Genomic DNA, 26,377 nt, shown 5'->3' on the forward strand with positions numbered 1-26,377 from the left:
CTTCATGAAAGCTTTTTTATTAAGCAACGGTTAATTTTTTTTCCGTAATATGAGCTTTAAAAATTAGAGTACATATTGTAAAGTACCGCATACTGATTTTGTTCAATATTTATATTAAGATTTCAATAAGGATAGAGTTATGAATTAAGAAATAGTTTTCTATTACTAATGTCACAGTGATAAAATCTGCTTGCATTAGAGTCCGGTTCATTTTTTCGTTAAGTTTGTAAGGTTAAAATAATAAAGCGAGGTTTTCCTAAGTGATTTGATGTTTTCACAGTCCAAACATGCTTTGATGTGCGAGGTAATTCCAGATACTCGTATAATTCCCAAGTGTGGTTACTCATAGTGATTGCTCTATGACGATCAATTTCATTAAGCAGTTTGATTTTTTCTCTATCGGCTGCTACTATATATGGCATTAATCATTCAATTTTATTCAATATAATATTCATTTTTTCAAAAGTAATTACTCCTTGCAATTTGGTAGGTATTGTTATGACAGTATTTAAATCATTTCTTGATAATGAAATGATAAGCTCATGTTTGATATAAATGACATGTGAGAAAACTTCTGTAATCTTGGATTCATACGATGCACTTTACGTTCGTTTACATAAGTAATAAGTAGTAATATTATATTCTTATACATAATGCGTTCACTTTAGTATAGCCACTGATTAATCAGAACTATGCGTTTCATTTGGGGTAAGTTTACATGGAGTGAAGCCTAAAATTGATCCAACAGAATATTTCGGTTCAAAATCAATTTCGCGACTACATTGAATAATACTACGTAGAGTATTGTCATTTGGTTTTAGGCTAAATGATATATCCTTCGATGAGACTTCTTTGACAAAACTTTCTATATCTTCTTTCTATACCTCATAATCATCAATTGGTAAAATGATTTTTTCTTGACCTTCGATATAAAATTTATCACTACCGACGTTAATGTATAGTATTAAAATGAATAACAGTAATTCTACTAGACCAAGTACATAGTTTATATTTGATATTAGTTCAATTGGTGGAAAATAATTTGCTTCGAGGACGGATAATGTTCTTGACAGAATCAATGTCAGTGTATTTTACATGACGGTCATAGAACAAATGACTTTCATTCTTAACTATACGTGTTTTAACTATTTGTCTTCACTATACTATAGTGCATTCGAAATAAATTTAAGACAGAGATGACCACAATTATAGGTATTAAATTCTTGATATCGAATGTAATTATACTCGACTGTGTCAACTGCGAGATAAAGTAATAAATTTATAGGTAGTTGAAAGTCACCAAAACTATCAAAGAATATAACCTTAGCTCCTGTCTTTTTGTAGGCTACCTAATGAGTACCTGGACCATTTTTATCATCTAAATTCATAATAGCTGACTTTTGACAGCGAGGTCCATTAGCTGGCAAGGCAGAACGCATGAAAACTCCTCGGAAATTATCAATTTTCATTCATGGAACATATATTTATATACCTAGATCTGTCAGTGCACGTTTAGGTAAAGCTACGTTCAGCTTTCTTTTTTTGTGCTCTCCCATTTATATACGGTTTCGAATGCATACAAAAACCTTTATTATGAAGCTTTAATTAAAGACCTTTACCTAAAGCAATTACTTCCATAGTCTTATTATGTCTACGACCTTCTTTCAATTTATTTTGAGCGACTTTAGCATTATTGAAATATGGATTACTTATTGTCGATGATTAAGCTGATGCTGATTGTTGAGTGGTCCAGCCACTTATCGCTTGCACGCCCAAGTAAGTGACGACGTGAGTTTGTATCAAGTGATTGTACTTGTTTATTTGTTGTTCACCATTTATTTGGGCTAGGACTGCGTATTGCCCGCTCTTATTGCGCTACGAGTTCATTCCACGGCTTTGCTTTTAATTTATCAGTTAATTTAAAATTGATCCGATCACATTTGCCATAAATTTATCAATATTCACGTCGCGCAGTTACTCCCGTCTTGTTGCTTGTCGTGCCGATTATTGTGATTAGCGGATTATCTTTTTTTCTATTGTTATTTTTTCATTTTGTTTTCCAGTCGCAATTGGACGCTGTAAGGATCTCACGAATTACGTGTGCGATTTATTAACATTTTCTTTTGTAATTTTTCTTTTATAAATTTTTTTCTTCGTAATTGTGCTATACATCTTACAAATTTATTATTGTATTTATATTCATTTTACTGCTAAGATCTTGTCACTTGGGTAATAATTTATATCTTATTATTTTTCTTAATTTTCACGCGCAATCATTTACGTGTTATATCCGCGCGTTTCCTTCTTCTCTTTCCTTCTTTTCTAGCCGATGTTCTACAAACAGGAATCCGCTGTCTACCATGGTAAAACAAATAAGTGATGAGTGTCGTTCAAGTACAGAGAGACATTTCTCCGCGACACTCGAATTTCTCTAATTACTCGTTATCAATGCCTGGCGTTCTATAATAATTTTATTTACTGCTTTTTGCATTCCTGTGTGGACTGAAATACAACTTCAAAGAAGATACCCCTTTAAACTGAAAATATTATTATGTTAAAATGTATTAATAATTTCTTTTCAGACCTGTAAATGAAGGTGGAGTAGGATTTGATTATCGTTTGGGAATGGCCATCCCAGATAAGTGGATAAAATTACTAAAAGAATCCAAAGATGAAGATTGGAACATGGGTGATATTGTTTGGACACTTACTAATCGAAGATGGCTGGAAAAAACAGTTGCCTACGTAGAGTCACACGATCAAGCTCTCGTTGGAGATAAAACTGTGGCTTTCTGGCTGATGGATAAAGAAATGTACTCTTATATGAGTACTTTGAGTCCACAAAATTCTGTAATAACTCGAGGGATAGCTCTTCATAATATGATCGTATTGATAACACACTCATTAGGAGGAGAAGCTTTCCTCAATTTTATGGGTAAGTTGAAACACACAATAATGGACTGTAAAATCCACCATAGAAATATGTATTCTTTGTGCTTATTTTATTAGTTTTTAATACGTCGAACGTTCTTTTTCTTTTTTAGCGCTTTTTATATACACGTTTGTTCCGTATCGTTGCCTCCCACATATATACCTCGTATACACTTTTTCCAAAAAGTCATAAAACAGCTCCTCTATTTACATTTGCCGTTTGTTAGCTCTATATTCGTTACCATCAGACTCGTAGTTTTAAGTCAAAGTAAATAATAATATTTTCCGTGTACACACATACGCATATATATATATATATATAGCTGACATGATTATTTTCGAATTATTTTAGATATAAACTATTGAATATTTTTCTTATTACTTACATTTTAACCATTGATACACTTTAATTTGAAAATAACTAAGTGAAAAGAATAATGTTAAGGCTCTTTGTTAAACCAAATAATTCTTTATTGTAATCATTTCTTTATAATTTTATACGCTACATTACATTTTCTTTTTATGTAAGTTTCGACTCATTATTCATATTTACAAAACTCCGTATAATTATCATTCATCTAAGGTAAACTGTAAAAATTAATATTTTTCTTGTCAACAAAGTTATAATGAGATTCTGTTCTCAAAATTCTCTATGCTAATTTAACACCACACACGCTGGAAATTCTTCGTATTAATTAATGAAAGAATACTCTATTTTATCATTAGCTTAAGCAGAGAAGGGTCCGTTTCTATAGGAACTGTTAGTTGGAGAATTCGGAGTGGAAACAAGCTGCGAGGCTATGAGTCTAGCAAATCTAACAATTGAATCAAATATAATGAAAATCACTGCTTTAGCCCGTGGCCATTATATAAACTCACAAAATACACCTTTGATTCGTTAAGTAACGGCCGGAGACATCTACGATTTAGGTACCACAGTAGTCTGTCTATCAGATTCTTAAGCTGATTTTGTCGCTGTAACTGATGATTTTCCCATAGGTACAACCGCTTTGTTAGGAGTTCATTTTTAGAAAAATAATAGAGCATGCGTTGATTTCACGTTAGAAACAATGAGCAGTCCCGCAGAAGAGCATCTCTTCCTAAACAATTTAATACACGAAATTCCAGCACATATAATTAGAATCCTCAGACTGCCCCTTATAAACCCTATTTCTTTTTATAGAGGCTACATACTTGAGTTACAGTTCGGTGACATAAATATAAAAGCAGAAAATGTACTAGTCCATAACTTAGATGGTTTAGTGGATCTACCAGTCACCAAGAATAATTCGTTTCCAGTCAAATTGCAATTGCTATAACTTCATCTTTATTTAGAAGCAACGTATTACCAAATGAATGTAATATCAGGCTTCTTGAAAGATCGAGAAGGTCACGAATCGGGAGTTGTCATCATGAACACGAATCGGTTTTCTCTTTTTCGACATACATATTCCCTGACGATATAAGCGACCCGGAAAACGTAAGCGAAAACAAAACCTCTCATGAAATAAACCATTTTACGAAAATTTTATTGATCTTGAACTAAAACCTAGCAAAAATTATAACGTAGACAGAAACAGGTTACCTATAAACGAGGTACCACAGGCCGAAAAGGCAGAAAACAGATCTCATTTATTGGTTCAGAATTACGTTACAGAAAATGCCTTCATCACAGTAGATAATGTGATACACAATTTAGACAGTTCAGTTGAAGAATATGTCGAAACTACGAAAGAAATATTAAATAGAAACAACGAAGCAGAAATTAATCAGGTCCATGTAATTGTTACATTTAAGTTTGACTCAGGAGGCAACACATACAATATGTTTGACGGAACCTCAAGCTACCTAGTTACAGAAAGATTTTCATTGGTCCCCAGACCTTCAAAACCACAAAATAATTTGGGTTCGAATCGTAGTCGGGTTGATCAGATATGGATTTGATTAATTTCGGAAAGATTTCGGAACTTAGTCAAAATAGAAAAAGCTTTTCGTTAACCTACTAAAAATTTACCGTCCACCAGCGCGGCAGGACATAAAATAGTGTCGTCAGATGTTGTCCCTGTACATATATACGCCAACAACTGATTCCTCAAAAGATATAAGAAATAGTTGAAAATGAAATTGTTAAACTCTTAACAGCAGGAATCATAGAATCATCGTATAAGAATTATAACTACCCTCCAATTGTCGTATCCAAACAAGAAAACGAATGGAGAGTTGTCGACGACTTCCGAGAGTTAAACAGAAAACGAAATCTGATCCTTATCCGATTTCTAACTTAATCAACAACCTAATACAGTTGAATGGTTCTAATACTTGATTCTTGACATGCAAAATAGATTTCATCAAATCTAATTAGACCCCCGTCAACTCCATAAAACTGCATTTTCCACTCCCTTTAGCCGCTCTTAATTTATCAAATACCCTTCGAATTGAAAAATGCGTTCATTACATTCCAACGCATGATAGCTAATGTACTGGGAGGAGTAGATAAGCAATGTATGCTTCAAGTCACTTCGCAGGGGATTCAGGTGTCTTGAAACATACATAAGAATTTGTGCATGCGCTTCGCACGCATCGTGAAAAGGACCACCTACTGCCTGACCACCCCCCAGAGTGGTTCCTTGACTTAGTCGTGATCCCCCAGAGCCTCCCTCTTTTAGTAAATAATATAACAATAAATATTATTATATAGACTGTTTAGGTAGATTCCTCCTGTAGCGGTTGTAATGTAAAATATATGCTGAGTAAGCGTGAGCCCTAGGAGAGCTTACTAAGCCAGATGCTGCTCTCTTTTTCTCTCTCTCTCTCTCTCTCTCATGCGTTCTAGTAGCGTACGTTCTGTATATAGCGTGGATGCTGCTCTCTCTCTTTCTCTCATGCGTTCTAGCAACTTACGCTCTTCGTATAGCGTGGATGCTGCTCTCTCTGTCGCTCTCTCTCTCTCTCTCTCTCTCTCTCTCTCTCATGCATTTTAGTAGCATACGCTCTCCATATAGCGTGGATGCTGCTCTCTCTCTCGCTTTCTTTTGACAGTAAGGGGCTCAGTAAGCATATATTAACTAGGTGCAGACCCCCGGAGAGGGGGTAGCGTTTCTAGCTTGCGGTGTGCTCTCTCTCTCTCTTTCTCTCTCTCTCTCTCTCGAGCTTCAGATGTATATAGAGGGGAGGATGCTTGCTAGGGCTGCATAAAGCTTATATTTTGGATGGTAGAGTTCAGTGCCTCACCCGCACTCAGCTCGCCAAGTAGTTTTTTCCTACGCTTCTCCACTCACCTACTCCCCCACCTCCCTAAGATATATTTATTTCTAGTAAGTAGACAATGTAATTATTCTTCTCCATTTTTAACAATTGTCCTCGTAGATATATTCTAACAATACGATAGGAACCTAGAAATGAAAATGTTGGAATTCAATATATAATCTACTTAGTTACTTGTCTCTGCAATCGCCTCCCCACTTTTCTGTATAAGCTACTCCTTCTATAGGTCGTAACTCTAGTTCAGTGACGCTACAATCGCCTCCCCATTTTTCCGACAGAAGCTATTCCCTACATACTATAGCTTACAGCACCGACGCCGTTGCGAACAGCGCCACCGTCTGCCTTTACAAGTTACTCCACTCCAAGAAAGAACACAGTCTGTTAAGATCGTCTGTAGCCATAGTTGGTAGATAACAGTAATAGATTACTGTATAATTTCTAAAGTATCTTAAAGACAACTATTAATTCACAAAGTAATTGACTGAGTATCTCTATAAAAATGTCTTCAATTTCATATTTTGAACAAACTATAAAAGATCTGTGGTCGGCCTATTATAAATATCTTAACAAAGAAGTCGACGTATATGATTTTATTAGATGGAAAAATTTAGGGAATTCTACATTCATTACTCTTAATCGTTATTTGAAGCTGAATAATTTATCTCGAGCAGTACTACACAGAGGTCAAACACACTTGATTATCCTTGAAACGTAATTTAATCATTTCATAAAAGTCGGTGGAAATATTCAGACATTACAGTTAATTATAGATGAAATTCAAGCAGATGGTGTTGTTTGGACCTATTCATTCTGTTTTTGAAAATCGTATTAATATTATAGTTATAGCAAATTAGCATCATGTGGATATAAAGTCGTTTTTAAATGCATCAACCAAACTTTTACATAAACATTCTAACTATCAAGAATGCATTAAAGATAAACATGGAATTTTCAGCTCAGTTTATTACGTATTAAAAAGAATAATGAAAAGGATATTCAAATTAAATACTTTAACACTAAAAATCAATACATTTATTAAAGTACTAATCTAATTGAATGGTTTGATAGAAATATTGAAGACATTTTACCTAAGAATATTGAAGAATTTCAATAAAGAGAATCAGGTTGTTTATTAAAGACTATGGTTCACAGTTAACATAAATAATCACAATCCACTCAAACCTTGCTCGTATGTTCCATTTCCTAAGGCCATAGAAATGAGAAAAGCGTGTATTAATGTTAAGAATACCGATAATCAATGTTTCAAATGGGCTGTACTATCTTGTCTTCATTCTACTGATAGTTATAAAAATCACAATTATAGAATCACTAATTATGCGCGTTTTGAAAAAAAATTGAAATTTCATGATATAACGTTTCCTGTATAAATAAATAGTATTCCAAAATTTTTAAAGTTAAACGACATATCTAAAACGTATACATTTTTAAAAAATACAGAAAAAAATTTAGTGTCATCATGTCATTTAACTAGTTCGAAGAATGTGACAGGGTATAGCGATGTTCGCTAGCCCTGTGTGCGACACTCTCCTCGCGCGAGCGCAGCGACCAAGTGTACGCTATATGGCGACTACATACTTGTGTCGTTGCAGGATCTGGAGAGAGGAGCGCAACGATCGGCGAGGTGTCGCCGTGAGTGCGAGTGAGAGCGAGAAGAGCGACAGAGAGAGAGAGAGAGAGCGATTTTGACTGATTTTTGACGGCGAGAGAAGTGGGAGCGCGGCGGCGCGAGGCTTAGAAAATTAAGAGAGAGGAAGGGCAGTTAGGCGCGAGCTGTCGAGTAATTATGGCCGCCTAAGGAGAGACTGGTGGAGACAAGATTCCGGCAGGAGAGGAACTACTGCCAGGAGTGCGACTGCCACTTGCCAGGAGAACCAGGTGTTCAAGGCCGAGCCCGGACAAGCAGCGACCATTCGCCGTTCACGAGGCAAAGGCCGTGCTGCGACCCTTCCTGCAGTAACCTCAGTCGTCGCCAGGGCACTGTTTCCTGCGGGCCTACGCTTTCGCCGGCGTCGCCTCTCTACCGACGGACCGTCGAGACATTCGGTGGATCTAAAGCCAGTTACCTCTCTCGCGCCAGCTCTCGCTCGATTACAGACATTAGCGTATTGTGAAAAATTTATCGCACACGCTGAGCGATCTCGCTAGCGTGATTCCGCGAACTCTGGTCGCGGAAAGGTTGAGCCAGCGCGCTCACTGCGGTTAAGTAGATCTTGTAGCGATATTTGTGAAAAGGCGTCAATAAATGGGATCGCCATATGTAATATAAGAGAATTAAAGTGTTCTTTACCGAGAAAGAACCCAGAAAAATTAGCAGAGACCAGCCCAAGGCGCACGGTGGCTGTCCCCTCTGTAAATCCAAACATGTTGATCTTCTTTTAATTTAGAAAGAGTATATTTATGAATATGATGATGATAAAAGCCAAAATATTCATGTAGAACCAATTTCCAATGAGATTTACTATATTTGGATTAGAAATTTGTCTGCTTTTGTTAGAAGTCAACTAACCTCACATACTAAAAATCTATCTTTGTGAACGCTGCAATATTTTACCACTAAGGATCAATTGATAGCTCACGATATTGATTGTTCAAAAATTAATAAGTGTAGAATCAATTCACTTGATGATACAATTCTAAAATTCAAACATTCGAAACGTAAAGAAGTGGTTACATATATCATACGATTATGTGCTGACTTAAAATGTTTGTTTAAACTAGTCGACAATAGTTGTGCTTTTCAAGAACACGAAGCTTTTAACATTGGATTATATATGAAACGTAGATATGATGATAGTAAGTCAGAATATGAATCTTATAGAAAACAAATAATTCAAGAAGAGACGCCTGCTCAATGACTTATAAAACAATTTAAAATATTATTAGCTTAGTTAGAAGAAGTATATAAAAATGCTATAGCAATGAATATTTCTATTATAGATGAGTATACATTTGAATGGGCTACGAAGTGTCACAATTGCAATAAAAATTTTAAGGAAGGAGAAAGAAAAGTTAGAAATCACTGTCATTTGACCTGTAGATTTAGAGGAGCTGCTCATAATCATTCTAATTTGAGTTATAAACAGACCCATTTCATTCCATTAGTATTTCACAAATATATAGGCTATGACTTTCATTTTATCATACCAGAAATTACTATTAATTCAGATTTCGAGGGAAAAATTTCTGTTCTAGTAGAAAATAAAGAGTGTTATACATATATCTTTTACCAAACATGTTCAGGGATAGGTAATTAGTTTACATTTTATTGATTCGTTTCGTTTTATGTTTTTATCTCTAGATAAATTAGCATCATATTTACCTAAGCTAGATATTGTAAAAAGAGAATTTGAGAAAGATATTTTCACAGCATGATAAATTGATTTACTTAAAAGGAACAGTGTCTTCCCATACGAATACGTTAACAATTTAAATAACCTGACAGAAAATCAATTGCCTTTTAAAAATTTTCATACAACCTGTACAAATGCATATGAACTTGACCCAGCACGTTATTTCACAACTGCAGGATTAATATGCGATGCTATGTTAAAGTGTACAAATATTGAATTCGAACTGTTAAGTGATATTGATATGGTTCTATTTATTCAGAAAGACATTCATAGAGGTATTAGCCAATGTTTTAACAGACATTCAAAAGCAAATAATAAGTATATGGGTGCAGATATCAACGAGAAAGAACAAAACAAGATTTTGATGTATTTTGATGTAAATAATCTATACGTATGGGCAAAGACATAACCTTTACCATATAGGTAATTTGAGTAAATTTTAAATGTTAGCGATTAAAATTTTTTTAATATTGATGATGATAATGAGATAGGATATATATTAGAAGTAGATCTAGAATATCCGAAAGAGTTACATGACGAACATAAGGATCTTCCTCTTTGTCCTGAGCACAGTCGACCACTTGGTTAGACTCAAAAAAAACTTTTGACTATGCTTCATGATAAAGAGCGATATGTTATTCATTATAGAACGTTACAATGGGCTATAAAGTTTGAACTTAAAACTCAAAAAGATTCATAGAGCAATAAACTTTACTCGTAAGCCTTGGCTTAAACCTTATGTGGATTTGAATACAGGAAAATGGAAGCAAGCTACAAACAAATTTGAAAAATTATTTTTAAGGTAATGGTTAACACTGTTATGAGAAGACAATGGAAGTCGAGAGAAAACGAAAAAATGTTAAATTACTATTTAAGTTAAGTTATTATTATTACTCGTTAAGTTACTTAATGACTTGTTCCGTATGGTGGTGAAGCACGGATTGCCCAATCTAATTTTCATAGTAGCTCTATCTTTCACAAAAATTTAGTTGCAATACAACTATCTTGGACGACTATTCACAATAGAAAATCCATTTACATTGGTTTTTGTGTGCTGGACCTTTCAAAAACATGTATCTATGAGTTTCACTTTGGATATATGAAGCATAGAATCGGTAAAAAATGTTAGTTACTCTATATTGATACTGACAGTCTCATATATGAAATTCAATATGTTGACATGTATAGAATCATGAAAGAAGATATTGATAAATTTGACATATCTGGCTATCTGATTAACAATCAATTTGGTATACCTGGAGCTAACACAACAGTTTTTGGTATAGTGAAAGATGAATGTAATAGAAACATTGAAGGCATTCATTGGCTTGAGGAATAAATTGTATAGTATTAAAGTCGAGAATCAACTAGCGATGAAAAAGGCGAAAGAAGTCAAAATACATACAGTTAAGAATACAATTTCACATGAACTTGTTTAATCGATTTGTAAATTATAAATCAAGAGCAGTGTAATATTTGAAGTAGATTGCATCAAGTATGAACTGAAAGCAGAAGATAGCTTTAAGTACTTTTAACGATAAAAGATGTATACTCGATGGGAAATCTGATACACTTCCATGGGAACATTACAAAACGATAGAAATTTCAAAACTGAAAGATAGAATTGAAGCGCTACGCCGAAAGAGAGGTGGAACAGAAGTGGAAGATGAAGAAGCCATAGAGGACAGCACAAAAATTCTACTTCAGCAATAGTCAATAGATGTCGGTCAGGAGAAGGTAGTAGTGGAGAAGAGGACCTCTTAGGAAAAGGAAAAAGATGGAAGAAAGGAAAACTGTCTAGATATCGCTTAAGATAGAGTAGTGGGCGAAAAGAGAGGGAAATGACGAGCTCTAAGAAACGGGATGATGGCTATAAAGCGGAGAACACGCTCCAATCCAACGCAGTTGTTCAGCATTCGCTTGAAGCAGCAGTCTCTTCTTAATTCTTCTCTTTCTTCACTAGTAGACGCTCTCCAGTAAATTTAATAAAAATAAGTTTCTTGTATAATTCTCTGACTCTAACCCTAATAGTAATAAAAAGTATATAGTCAATTAATGATTGATTTTTTTTGTAGAATGGATTTTTGATCAATCAATAAGATTGCACAATCAGTTTTCTTACCTAGAAAGATTATGTCACATTTAGATAAGAACTTCACATATATGGTAACTATATTGAGATGGCTGAACACTCGCTACGCATTAAGCGTTTTAATTATATTCTTAAATAGCTATAAGACGTTAATAGGAATCCCATTCTGTTCGAAGCAGCGGTAAGAAGAGTAGTAGAAGCTTAGCCGTGCCAGCTAGAAAAGATGAAGAATTTGAGGTATTTCTACCAAAGTGAGTAAGCTTGGCGTTAGAAAAAGATGAGGAGGTGCTATAGAAATTGTACGAGACCACAGAGAAGAAGGAATTATTTCTACTCCATCGAGAAAGCTCTAACATTGAATTTAAAAATTAATCTAGAATAATGTATAAATATATATAGCGAGTAAGTAATAAAATTATATTTTTAATTTTGTAACGGGGTAGGTAATCCCTTCTGTTTCGTTATTTCGCTCGACATGCAATCGTACCGGAATGCGCGTGGTGAAATCGAAATATTCGCGTTTAGTAATCGGAGAGCAGGAGAGGACAGGAGTCAGTCAACCAACTCACTACTAATAATAATGACAACAGTAAAATTATCGTTTTGATCGAAGGTGAGTTAGTTTATTTTCCGAAAACTCTACAAGACGCTTGGCCCGCGTGTTTATGTTTATGCGGCGCGCGCGACAATAACATGCGTCGCGAGATCGTCCGCAGTTCTTTGTTCGCAAAGTTAGTTTACATGCACGCTACCGATTTTTTACAGAATCGCCGATACGAAGGAATAGTAATTAAGCGCAGTCATACATTAAAAATCGCGGTATTAAGCTGGCCAGCTTACCTTAATATACGGTCGCACTATCAGGTGGGAGGAGGAACGCCCTCGGTATCGCCTACGATGGCGAAACTCCACACCCACACACACACACTTCAAACGGTAGCGACAAATATATAAGTTTCGGTAAGACTGTCAGCTGGATCACTTCCGCACTCTTGGAAAACTCGTTTTACTCTTCTATGCAGCTGGATGCTCGCATTGCTAATCCTCGACTGGTTCTTTCATGTTCGCGCGCGTTCCGTCCCGTCTCGTACCGAGTTCCCTTTTTCTATTTTCCCCAACCGGTAGGTGCTGCCCTCGCAGGTAGCCTCGTGATTTAGGCAAAAGCGTAAAAAAGACGTTTACCGTCACAATTTTAACCATGTCTTTAATCCTAATTTAATTATTCCTTCAAATCCTTTTTTTGGAGAGGTTGAAGTAATTACTTATGCGCTCTTTCTGCTGAGTTTCGACTTCGTATAAAGGTCTCATAAGCAATGTTCATAGTGGAAATACCTCGCAGATGAGAGCAATGGTTGGAGCTCTCACTATTCCCTATCAAAAAAAGAGAGAAGGGAGCGATTTCGGCGGCTCGAAAAGCGTAGTAGTGAGGTTATATTCTCAAATAGCGACAATACCATTCTGTTCGAAGCAGTGGTAAGAAGAGTAGTAGAAGTTTAGTCATGCCAGCTATAAAAGACAACAGCAGATCTCGCTCCTATACTATGCATGTATGGTTTGCGAAGAAAGTTAGAATACATCATCTTCCAACCGAAGAAAAAGACTCTAAAAAAGGTATTTGGGAGCAGATAGTACGAGATCATGTGCGCTTCCAACGACGTATTGCCGAATTGAAAAAAGTTATCATGATTATGTTTCAAGAAACGTATACTAATGATGAATCGAATGCTTAATCCTATATTAGAAAATCATCACACTATATATATGTTAAATAAAATAGAAATCTAATTTAAAGTATAGGGAGGTGGTTGTGGCTGTTCGAAAACCAAAGTAGTGCGCACAGGTTTTAAAAGAGCTGTGAGCCTCGATAAACTTCATTCTGTTTCAAGAATTGAATAGTAGCTGTTATAGCAGCAGCAGTGGCAGAAGTAGTAGTAATAGTAGCAGTAGCAGTAGATGCAGCAAGATGAATTTTGAAATGTTGAATAATTCGAATGAAGCTCTTTAACGTTCTTCCTGAAAAGAGTCATCATAAATTGAATGAAGATCACAATTACCTAATAACATACATGCGGCAAGATGAATCTCGAATTATTCTTAAACTCGATTGTGAGTTATAAATTATTCTATCAGATCGAATTTCAAGAGCAATAATTCATTCATTACGATTTATTTATTGAACTATCCGAAAGAGATCAAAAATATGCACTATTTATTTAACATTATGGATGTGATCGATTTTATTTTATTATTTAAATATATTTTGAGATCTTCTTATATGTCAATCAAGATTGTATTATATAAATTTATTTTATGGAGAGATAAATGAGTCAAGAGTATTTCTATTAAAGTAGGTTTAGATTTGTCTTAATGGACTCGCTAATGACGAAGTTAAAATGGAGGTATCTCACAGGTAAAAGCATAGATTAGGGCTTTTATCCTGAAAATAAATAAAAAAACAATGTAATATTTATAATTGAAAACAACATTATTTATTTCAATAAAGTTACATACATATAAATTTATATTTGTAATTCATTGAATTATACTCTCTTTATTTATGTAAGAATTGTGAGTATTATCAAAGCCGAGTCATTTTATGAAGACTTTATTATCCCATCTGCTGAAAGTTTTTTTCTACAAGATATCAGGATACATAGCTTTCTGTAGCTCTTGCTCGTAAAAACTACTAAAAATGAGATTTTCTCGGTAATTTAGCAGGTGATATGTTACAGGTTTATTTCTCGAAATACGATGAATAGTAAAAATTTCTGTAGAATAATTAGGCGTATATCCTTTTTCAAAAACGTGTTTAGACTTGCTCACTAGCATTTTATCTCCTACTTGGGATTTCAGTCTTAAGAGTATCGTGTCAAGACATGCATTTCGTTTTTTTTGGTCACGTCTTTAGACTTCATATTCATTGTTTGATGTTTGTCGATTATTATAAGATTCGACTAAACCGGGGAGAAAGTCAATCCACTTATAATTTCCTCTTAAACTGAATCTTTTCCACATAATATTTTTGAGTGTTCGATTCAAACGTTCGAAATTGATGCTTTAAGATTGCTATAAGTATATTATACATTTATTTTATATTTTTCATTAGACTTTACGAATTCACATTGTATAACTCTTCGCCTTATTCACTTGGAGATTTCTTGGAATGCGCCCCTTTTTTAATAGTGTCCATTGCATTAGTGACATTTATAGCAGTTTCCTGCTTTACTGGAACTCCCCAAGCATGTTTGAAAATGTATCTATAATAGTTAATAGATAGCGAAAATTTTTGTTCTTTCTAGAATAGCCTTGCATCTCAACAAGATCAGCTTGCCATGTTTCATCTATTCCACATACTCGTATATCGACTTTTCGTCGACGATAGTTTCGATGTGTTGGTTTGTGTAACTCATCAACCACTTTTTGGTGTTTTGTTTTAAAAATAATTGTTAAAATTTATGCATAAAGTCAAACAATATATTTAAGTCTTTGTCTTTATTATTATTATTTTCTTGTAAATATTTAATCGCTTCTCGATACCCTTGTAATTCCGACATTATTATATTTAGAGATATTCTAACATTATTTATTGCAGTCGTAAGCGTAGTAAAGTCAGCTTCGCTAGTTTTTCGCAACATTTGTAAGTTTACAACATCGTTACTCTCCTGAGGATCGGATATACGAGGTCTCTTCAAAAAGTATTGCGAATTTTGAATTTACTCATGTCCATTACTTATGCTGACAAGATCGGCTATTTTGAATGTTTAGTTAATTTTTGACAACTGTTTTGCTTGGATGTGTTTTGGCTCGTCTTCGATTTTTGCCTATTCTAAAAAATGAATCAAAGAATCTGTATCCAATTTTGTGTGAAAAACAAAATAAAGTGCGCGGACACATTCTGAATATTCACTGTGATATATGGTGAAGCTACCTTGGATCAAAGCAACATTTATCAGTGGTATAAAATGTTCTCTGAGGGCCGAGAAGATGTGAACGACGAACAATGTGCCGAACGCCCGAGCACGTCAACAACAGACGAAAACATTGATAAAGTGAAGAAAATAGTATTGGCCAATCGTCGAATCACTGTTTCTTAGGATCTAAACATATCGATTGGCTTATACTGTTACGTCTCGTGCATCAACTACGAATAGCTAATGAATGAGACGTTCCAATATGTTGACTAGTGGTTGGATATGTCTCACTTATAATAAATGTATGTGGAAATGTATGTCTGATAATTGCACTACCTTGATAATCGAGTTTTTAATTGTTGACAGAAATGCAGCAGGCTCTAACTGCTTGTTGAATTGTATGAATGTAGCAGGCTCTAACTGCTTGTTGAATTGTTTAAATGTAGCAGGCTCTAACTGCTTGTTGAATTATTTTGGGTAGGTTGTTGAATAATTACTTGCACGATATTACTTTGTAAAAGTCGCGAGTTTATTAAGTATAGTAACCACCAATTGTCGGACCGGTGTGTACGGAGTTGAGTCTTACAGGTACTTATTGACTGACTGACGGACTACTGATCAACTGCCGAGAGTAATTTGTTCATTCCTTTTTATATCTTTTATAGCTCTTTTCAGGTCAGTATTGCGATATGGTGTGACACTTTGTTTTTGCTGAATATAAATTTTGCGTTTTGGTGACTTTATTTAGGCGTGTCATTTACCTCGTGTTTCGTCAGCTTTTTGCTGACGTGTGAGTATTTTAACAGTTTTGAATTTCATGAATGTGCATTTGTTACAAAAAAGGATGCGTCGTAAGCCGTAACACTAATTTCGGAGTGTCATTCACCTTGCGATTCGTCAGCTGACGTGCGAGTAGGTTAGCAGCTTTGAATTTCACGAATGTGCATTTGTTACAAAAAGGATGCGTCGTAAGCCGTAACACTAATTTCGGAGTGTCATTCACCTTGCGTTTCGTCAGCTGACGTGCGAGTAGGTTAGCAGCTTTGAATTTCACGAATGTGCATTTGTTACAAAAAGGATGCGTCGTAAGCCGTAACACTAATTTCGGAGTGTCATTCACCTTGCGTTTCGTCAGCTGACGTGCGAGTAGGTTAGCAGCTTTGAATTTCACGAATGTGCATTTGTTACAAAAAGGATGTGTCGTAAGACGTAACAATACCATTCGATTTTAACCAATGATTTGGGCATGAGTCGGGTCGTCGCAAAATTCGTGCCAAAACTGCTCAATTTCGACCAAAAACAGCATCGCGTTAACATTGCTCAGGTGATGTTGGTCTCAATCCGTGAAGACCCAAATGTGCTCCAGAGGATCATAACTGGTGATGAATCATGGGTTTATGGTTATGATGTGGAAACCAAAAATCAATCATCCCAAGGAAGATCCCGCATGAGCCAAGACTGAAAAAGCGCGCCAAGTTCGGTCGAACGTGAAGGTTTTGCCCACAGTTTTCTTCGATTACAGGGGCGTGGTGTATCATGAGTTCTTGCCACAGGATAGTACAGTTAATAAGGATTATTACCTGCAAGTTATGCGCGAAGCAATCCGCTAGAAACGTCCGGATTTATGGAAGAATAAAAGCTGGCTTTTGCACCATGATGACGCCCCTATTCACACATCGTTACTTATGCACAGTAATAGTGTTGAAGCCACCATATTCTCCAGACCTGGCCGCCTGTGACTTTTTTCTGTTCCCAAAACTGAAAAGGCCCATAAAAGGACGACGCTACGTCACGATTGAGGAGATAAAGATGGCTACGAAGGAGGAGCTGAACAAGATCACAAAAAATGATTGTTTAAGTGCTTCGAGGATTGAAAAAAACGTTGGCACAAGTACATTATATCCTAGGGGGATTACTCTGAAGGAAATAAAATAGATATTCATGAATAAATAAATAATTTTTGAAAACATACAAAATTTGCGATACTTTTTGAATAGACCTTGTATTACAAATACTTTTGTCATCCACATCGTATTGTCGGTCTTTAATGATTTTATACACTACACCAGAAGATCCTCGATTACCCTTCTTTCTATTCAATTTACGTCCAAACACATCAACAATCATTTCATTACTGAGGAATATTTAGGATTCTCTTAATGTATATAGCCAGCTTCACGTAATTCTTTAATGATGAATTTCATTAACATGACTAGAATTACCGGCGGTTTGTTCGGCGATAAGCAATCTCAATCGATCAACGAGCTCGTTTAGATCATCCCCCAATATACATAATAAAATAATGTTCCTTTTCTTGCTATTTTATAGTTAGGAAAAAGACTTCTTCCATCAATAGTCGATTTTCGTTTCATAGCACTACTGCTCAAAGATAAATTTGGATCAATATACTTTTTGAACTTATTTACATGCTTAATGCAATATTCTCCATTTGTTTGATATCTCTTACGATGACCGTTAGTGATTTCAAGAATTTTTTTATAATTTTCAATATCCGATGATGTGATTAATTTAGAATCAGGTTCTTGACGAAAGAGAAATTTCATTAAATCAGTCGTCTTATTGTATACTTTATCATTCACAGTCACCTTATCGTTTTGGAAGAAAATTGGAGAATTACCTATGACATGTATCCTATCGTATGTATTTGCTTACAAGCGAACACGAAATGTTTTGTTTAAATTATTTTTCTGTTTTGGTTCATGCAATAGTTGAATATAGTTTCCTACAATTGAATCATCCAATAGCTGTTTTTGTTGTTTTGTAGTTATATTTGATCTAACTTTGTCTAAATTTATTACAGTTGTATCAAGTGATGATTCAGTAGTCTTATTAAATTCGTTTTCATTATCATCAATAGAAATAGCGGATTTAAATGTATTATCAAACGGTTGTAATTTAAAATTTAATTCATTATCAGTACTATTGAAAGATTGAGTTTTATAGGAAGTGTATTATTTTTGAAAACTTATCGAGCATAATTTTTTTCTCCTTCTTCATTCCCTTTTTCGTAACGTCAATTTTGTCAATGCTACCTCTACAAGTTTCTTCAATAGATCAATCATAGGTTTAAAAATTTCATTCAATGTATTTTCGAAATCAGCTTTGTCACGTTTTATTAAATGATACTTAAGTCTGATGGCATCTCGAGCCTCAGATAATTTCTCTAACACCTTCTTTTTTCTTTCAAAATCAGCCATTTTTACGCTTGTAATTTCTAAAGTTAAATAATCTTCATTGGCTCATTCTGCTATATTTATAGCAAAAGAATCAAATCTCTTAGTATACCGACCATAATTGATTGATCGATCTCTATCGATAACTAAAAATCCATTATATCGTCTCTCCAACATTTTGATGAGGATCTCGCATGCATTGTACTACACTTTCTATGGAGTACCTAATATACTAACTAGTTAAAACACGTGGTTTATTGTAATAACAGCTGAGCATATGTTTTGAGCGTTAGGTTAAACGATATTTAAGGTCATCTATTTATTATCGAATATATCTTATGAGTAGTGTTTGTGACATTCAAGCTTTCCGTTATTTTCAAAACAAGTGACTATAAAGATCTATGGATATATCCAGTAAAATACCGAGAACTAAATGCAAAGACACAAAAAAAGTTGTTTATCATTCTATTAAACTTCAGGCTTTAGAAATTAATGTAAATTTGAACATTTCACAAGTCAAATTGTTTCAAGATCTAAATATTAAAATGCGAGAATCCTATATCGTCTGGAAACAAAAAAAATCGACTGACGTATTTGATTCGCAAGTTTCGACTAAAACAGCGAAATTGTTTGACGTGGAAAAGCTACCAAAATCGAGTAAAAGAGAGGATTGCGGAGTTTGTGTCCAATGGCTTGATAATTTATCAATTGCTCTTGATAATTGTTCAATGTGCCTTGTCAAAGTCCGGCTCTTGACAATCATACTGACTGATGTACCTAAAGCGTATATATTATCGCATCTATCGTTTGGAACCTCTTACATCATTGATCAAGCTAGGTTGTTGAATAATGGGAACAAATATAAGGAATTCCAAAAATATTTTGCTCGTTCTGTGGATAGTGAAGTTATATTAAAAGTCATGAATGATTATTTATATGATCATTATAATTGCTCTCATCAAAGCGCAAACAAAAATGACAGAATAAATGTAAAATAAAACGTTTTCCGACTAGAAGTATAAAATAATTAGGGGAACTATTTGATGAAGAGAATTTGGGTATGAAATCTAAAATAGGTACGTCAAAATTCTATTCTTTAACCCCAAAATAGGTTGTGCCGCATCCATCCACTGATACGTGTCTTTGTGTTTACTGTGAAAATTGGATTCTCATATTCGTTGCTCTTATAAATTATTTTAACGATATTGAAAAAATATTATCAAACATATTTTCTTCTTTACATTACTCTAAAGATAAGAACGAATATGGACTAAATGAATACGATAAATGTCCTAAAGAACTTCTATTGATTTGAATATTATTTCTCTGAATGAGGAAGATTAATGTCGTGATTTCACTTATGGTGTTTCGGTGAACTCTGATTTACTCGATAAAACAACAACATTAGAAGACTTTGTTGAAGAATTAAGGAAAAATGCTCTTATGGTACGAGGGTGGGTCAATAAGTTCTTAGAAAATCCAAGAGATATTACTCAAAGTATCCCAACTTATGTTGCACCAGCAAGCCTCACAATTAAGTAGAGTGCTGTCGAACTTTCAGCTAGATTCATTGAATAGTTCCGTTCTTATCGTCGATCAAATTGAATAACTTTTGTTTCTTGTTCACAATGGAAAAAAGTGAGTTTCGAGCGGTGATAAAATATTTCTATTTAAAAGGCCTTACACCAAATGAAATCAAAGTTGAGTTAGATGCGGTTTATGATGTATCTACCCCTGTATTTGCAATTGGTTGCAACTGGGTAAATAAATTTAAACGCGGCCATACATCGACTGCAGATGAACATCGTTCAGGCCTTCCTGTAGACGTGAGCACTCTGGAAATGATCAATAAAATCTACTACATACGTAGTGTTGAGTGACCGAAGAATAAAGTTGCGCGAAATAGTTGAGGCAATAGCGGTTTCAAAAGTTAGAGTCATTTCGATTTTGCATGAGAAATTGAACATGAGAAAAATTTCGGTAAAATACGTGCCACTTTTGCTTCATTTGCTTCACTTCTAAAACAAAAAAACAGTCAAAATAGTGGATTGTAAAAGGTCAACCAGCTCCGAAGAAGGCTATAACAGTGAAATCGCCCGGCAACATTATGGACACTGTTTTTCTGGGATGCACATAGAACTATTTTTAGAAAAAGGACAAAGAATCACCGGAGAGTATACTGCGTCGTTGTTGGATCGGCTTAGCAAGAAAATAAAGAAAAAACGTCCTTATTTGAACAATAAAAAATTCTGTTTCATCAAGACAATGCACAAGTGCACACTAGCTTAATTTCACTGGCTAAAATTAAAGAATTGAAGTTTGAATTAGTAGACTATCCCTCGTATTCACCAAATTTGGCCCGCAGTAACATTTTTTTATTCCCAAACCTAAAAAAGTGGCTTCCCGGACCGCGATTCATCTCGAACGAGGAGATCATAATACAAACAAATGGCTATTTTGAGGAACTACTAAATTATTTTTTTTTGATGGCTTAAAAGTCTTGAATAACGCCTGGAAAATTGTATAGAGCTAAAAGAAGATTATGTTAAAAAATAAAAAAAAAACTACCAAAATAAAATTGTATTTCTATCTTTTTCTACGGACTTATTGATCTACCATTATAGCTACTTATAAAATGGTCAAGGAGATTCAACGCATTGCTATTAAAGGATTCAAAATTGCTGTAAAAAATATTTACTTACGATTAGTTATGAACTGAGATTTTACTCAGATTTGGACTATTTTATTACAAAGCTACCATTCCATAGTTACCATTTGAGTAAAACTTAAATATCTCTATTTACGACATCTGCTATTTTGGGAAAGATAAAACTCAAAGCTACGTTGTAGCCAGTGATGATACTAAGTATGACTCAGCTTAGGCTTAATGGCTATGGATTTGATTATAGAATATTTGAAAAAAATGTACACGTCTTTACGTGAGATTGAAGAAATAATTACCATTTTCTCAAGTAAAAATGGTAATGGATCTTCTCTACAATAGACCATAGAAAAGGCACTTGTGATGGTATCGGTGATTTAGTAAAGCATTATTCTACGTTGTACAATCTTTCAACAGATACTAAAAATCCTATTAGAAATGTACTGATTTTGCAACTCACGTGTCAAAATACATCAGTGCAATCAGGACATATGTTTTACCAAAATCTGATTTGGAAGCTTTACATGAAATGGAAAAAATTAAGTGTCAATAAAATGCTAAAGAAATAAATAGAATTTAAAAACTTTATTATTTAAAAAGCGACCGGAAAATTCTTTCAACTACTAAAACGTCGAAACATGATTGGAATAAAACCAATTGAATGTGTTGTATAACTAATTAATATATGGTATATGGTGATATTGATGAAAATAATAAATGTAAATAATTAATTTTAACTATACGAAATAGAAAGCTACGGCGGTTCAAAACACTTAAGAGCTCCTGATGACACAATCCTGTTTTCAAAGTCAAATCCAGTTATTTTTGAAAAATAAATGTATTATTGTTAGTCAAGATGCTTCTATTCTGAAAATGCAATAAAAAAATTTGAAAATTTGTTTATTATTATAAATAACGTAATCCGTGTTTTTGAACCGTTACAGGGTTTTCATGAAACCCGGTACAGTTATTTATGAAAATAAAACTGTATTATGGTTAATGAATACGTCTCTAGCCTAAAAATGCAATAAAAAACCAAAAAATGTATTTATTAGTATAAATAAATAACAATATTGTTTCCGTATTGAAACAGCTAGTGTTTTAGGCTATATCAGTTATCTGATATGCCTCTAACAAGGAAGGTACCCGAGGTGTACCTCACCGATTTTCTTGAAATTGTAATATGTTGTAGAACATCAAAAAATATTCGACGCGTATTTTTTTATACGTGCCCATAAGCCCATTTAAGGGGTGAAACCCACCCTTGAAGTTCACCCCTAAAAACAAATTTTTTTTAATTTCTCGAATACAATTCGTAATTTTTTACTGAAACAAAGTGGGTAACACTTGTTATTGAAAAGCACATATTTATGCATTGTTTTTAGTCATCAGACTCGTAACCCCCGTTTTTTATTAATGAAAAACTATATTTGATGACCATTTTTTTCACTATACACATTTCAAAATCTGTTAAATCTTGACAAAATTAATTGTTTTATGCACAATAATCAAAAATAAAGTTGACCTGTTCCGGCATTTTCAAACAAAAAAATCCCTTGAGGGGGTGAGCTACCCCTAACATTTATACTATTATATTTCATTATTCCATTACGATATCATGGTGTAAATCTCTTGGATACTATTAAAATTGTTAAGTAGTTGATGTAGTTTGAAATTTTCTGAAATCAGCCCTTACAAATGAATTCATCCCTAAAACTCAATCTCAAGTATTATTTTTTCATTACTTGAAAATACCCTAGGACTATTCAGTGGCGTAAAACGTGTAATAATATTAGTTCACATCCTTGGTATTGAATTAGAATTCTTCACCCCACTAATGTATCAACCCCTATTTTTCAATAAAAAAAATGACACCCTTTTCCATATGAAAATACTAGTTTCTTGAGTTTGACGAAAAAAATTTTGGCAGTATGCACAATATTCAAATACGAAATCGACTGTTCTCACCTTAATAAAAATAACCTATAATAACGGGTGTACTAGCCCCACAGGATATATTGTTGTATCTCTATGATTTTATTCTTTTTCTATGGGACTTTCAAAAGTAATAAAAAATTAATGATTCAAAGCAAGAAGAACTAACTAATTATCGAATAAATGCATACGAAGAATAAACATATAAACGCTTGGAAAACAAATTAAGAGAAGTGAACAGCTTAAAATAACAAGATAAGATTAAATTTATCATTTTCTTGTTGTTGTTGTCGAGATCGGAAGGTGGGAAAAACCTCAACGGTTAAATTATCGTCTTGCTATGTTTTGGATAGATAAGACCTTTTTCGACGATGCGATCACACTCTTGAACTCACAATCAGCTCGCCAAAACAACACTCGAATACTCGATATTACCTCTCATCATCAGTCTTTAGTCAGAGCTTCATCGAGCTCGTTTGAATCAGTATATTAATTGTGAGTGCAGTGTTTGTTGAATTTACAAGAAATTACATTGGAATCCAATAAATGTGCAACCAAATTTCAAACTTCAAATTTCATCAAAGTATAACATAGTATTTTGGAATTCGTACATATTAATTCTACCATATAATTTTTGGTCAATACTTATTTCCTGATTGTAAGTAAAATTTCCTTTTGCGTAAAATTTCTTAACGCGGTAATTGATAGATATTGTATACATGCCCTCGCCATTTTTCAAAAAACTCACAGAAATTGAAAGTACTCTATTTTACAGCTCTTTACAAGCCCTATCTAAAGAAACCATAAAAAATTATTTTCATCATTTTTTTTACTCTACATTTTTGAATTAAATATTTTTCCGAAGAAAAAAGCTCAAAAATTTTCATACTCACATCGTATTTGACGAAAATAATTTTTTAATTAGTGATTTAGATATAGCTTATAAAGAGTTATAAAATGCAATACTTTATATTTTTATGTGGTCTTTTTCCAGAATTGGTGAGGGATCAAAGATGGACAAGAAATTTTGGAATTTTCAATATTCAATTATCGTTCGAAGAAATTAGAAATGAAATTGATACGTAATTGTCAGTGTAATGTTGATTTAAATGATATTAAAAATTATTGCCTGACTTTGTAAAAAAATATTCAAATTAATGCGCTTCGGATTTCATCATATAAAAAACAAATAATAATTATTATTTCTAGGTATTGGAAAAATGACTATTAATCCTATAAATGTTATACAATTATTATTATTATCTTTTCAAGCTATGAATATACAAGAAAGTCCCATTACTAAAGATGAAATTGCTTTGAAGGATAATATAGAAAAACTATTACTTGATTGTATAAATAAATTTGAGGATCCAGAATTCATTGTGGAATCTGCATTAGCTTTTCAAGAACCATTTAAGGATACTGAAATGCATATTGTTGAAGATATTGATAAAATCTGGTCTGCGGATGTTGATGAACACTCACTAGTATGTACAGCGGATACAGAAGATCTATCTTGGGATTACAAACGAAAAGCTGTGGACTATTGGAGAAGCGGAGTTACGAAAAATCTCGCTCTGCAAACTGTGCAGCATAGATCTCGAAAAGTCCAATTAATTACATAGTTGAAACGATGGGCGCATACTTTGAATAAAGGAGGCACTTATAAAGAAAAAATTGGAAGAATCAATAAATTTGTATTAGATAATTTTCAGTCGGCTTCCGATGCCGGTTATATAATTCACGATAGAGATTTACAAAAATGGGCATTACAAGCTCAGAAAATCGTTGGACATGAAGATATAAGGTTTAAAGCGTCACGTCATTGGCTACAAAATTTTAAAAAGGCTCACAGAATAGTCAGCAGAAAGATAAATAAATTCGTAACAAAAAAGACTGTTGAAGGAAGAGAATATTTACAAAAAACAGCTGATGATATTGTTTCAGATGTGAAAAAAATAATTAAAAGCAAAGGTTTGGAATCAATTTACAATTCAGATCAGAGTGGATTTCAAATTGAAATGCACTCGGGAAGAACACTAGCTATTGAAGGCGAAAAGCAAATTGAATGTCTTGTAGAATCTGTAAGTTCGACGACTCACAGTTACACAATTCAACCACTCATTTCAGGTGATGGGAGACTGCTTTTCCCATTATTCATTGTTTTAAAAGAAAGTAAAGGAACCTTTGGACCGGTAGTAGAATCCAAATTATTCAAGCCATCAAATATTTACGTGATGCCTTCCGCTTCTCGCAAACTGACTTCAGGTATGATATTTATTATTGATGATTACAGTTTTTAACTTATGTCATGTGAATAAAAATGAGTTTTTTCAATGGTTACAGAACATTTCAAAACATGGCTGAAGGATGTGTATTTTCCCAATGTTGGGCATTCAAGTGTCATTCAAGGGACAGTGTAACATTAATGAATGAGGATATAGAACTTCATAAAAGAAATAACATTATAAAACTCCAATCCTTGGTACATAATCAATTGTCATCTCCTCGATACAATAACCTATTCAAATATTCATGGTATAAAAGTGGCTACGTTGAATCAAAGCCAGATAAATTTGATAACCCCGTAGATTTTAGTTTTGGTAATGATTGTAATGAGCGTTGTGAAGTTCCTGGTTGCTCTAACTCAGCAATTGTAAGATGCTCTTGGTGTAAGAAATCATTATGCTTGAAACATTTTTTTATCATTATATTTAATGATTATCATTATTGCCAGGATTATAAAAAGTAACATTAAAACTCGAAACTATTGAAATATTAAATTTAAAATTTTTTTGTACTTTGAATCATTAATTTTTTATTACTTTTGAAAGTCCCATAGAAAAAGAATAAAATCATAGAGATACGACAATATCTCCTGTGGGGTTGGTACACCCCTTATTATAGGTTATTTTTATTGAGGTGAGAACAGTCGATTTCGTATTTGAATATTGTGCATACTGCCAAAATTTTTTCGTCAAACTCAAGAAACTAGTATTTTCATAGGAAAAGAGTGT

The 26,377-nt window shown here is 33.8% G+C and overlaps 1 protein-coding gene across 3 annotated transcripts in view; it reads left to right on the forward strand.

The window, feature by feature from the left end:
- The window catches only part of LOC131662819 (1,4-alpha-glucan-branching enzyme), a 588,019-nt gene that overhangs the window by 471,249 nt on the left and 90,393 nt on the right, over positions 1–26,377 (forward strand). For all 3 annotated transcript variants that reach the window (XM_058932788.1, XM_058932779.1, XM_058932770.1), the window contains exon 7: positions 2,583–2,935. In XM_058932788.1, the coding sequence (XP_058788771.1) occupies positions 2,583–2,935 (353 nt within the window). The remainder of the gene's footprint in view (positions 1–2,582; positions 2,936–26,377) is intronic.

The sequence above is a fragment of the Phymastichus coffea genome, unplaced genomic scaffold, assembly GCF_024137745.1.
Source record: "Phymastichus coffea isolate CEN01 unplaced genomic scaffold, Cenicafe_Pcof_1.1 PCOF00001, whole genome shotgun sequence".
NCBI classification, from domain to species: Eukaryota; Metazoa; Arthropoda; class Insecta; order Hymenoptera; family Eulophidae; genus Phymastichus; species Phymastichus coffea.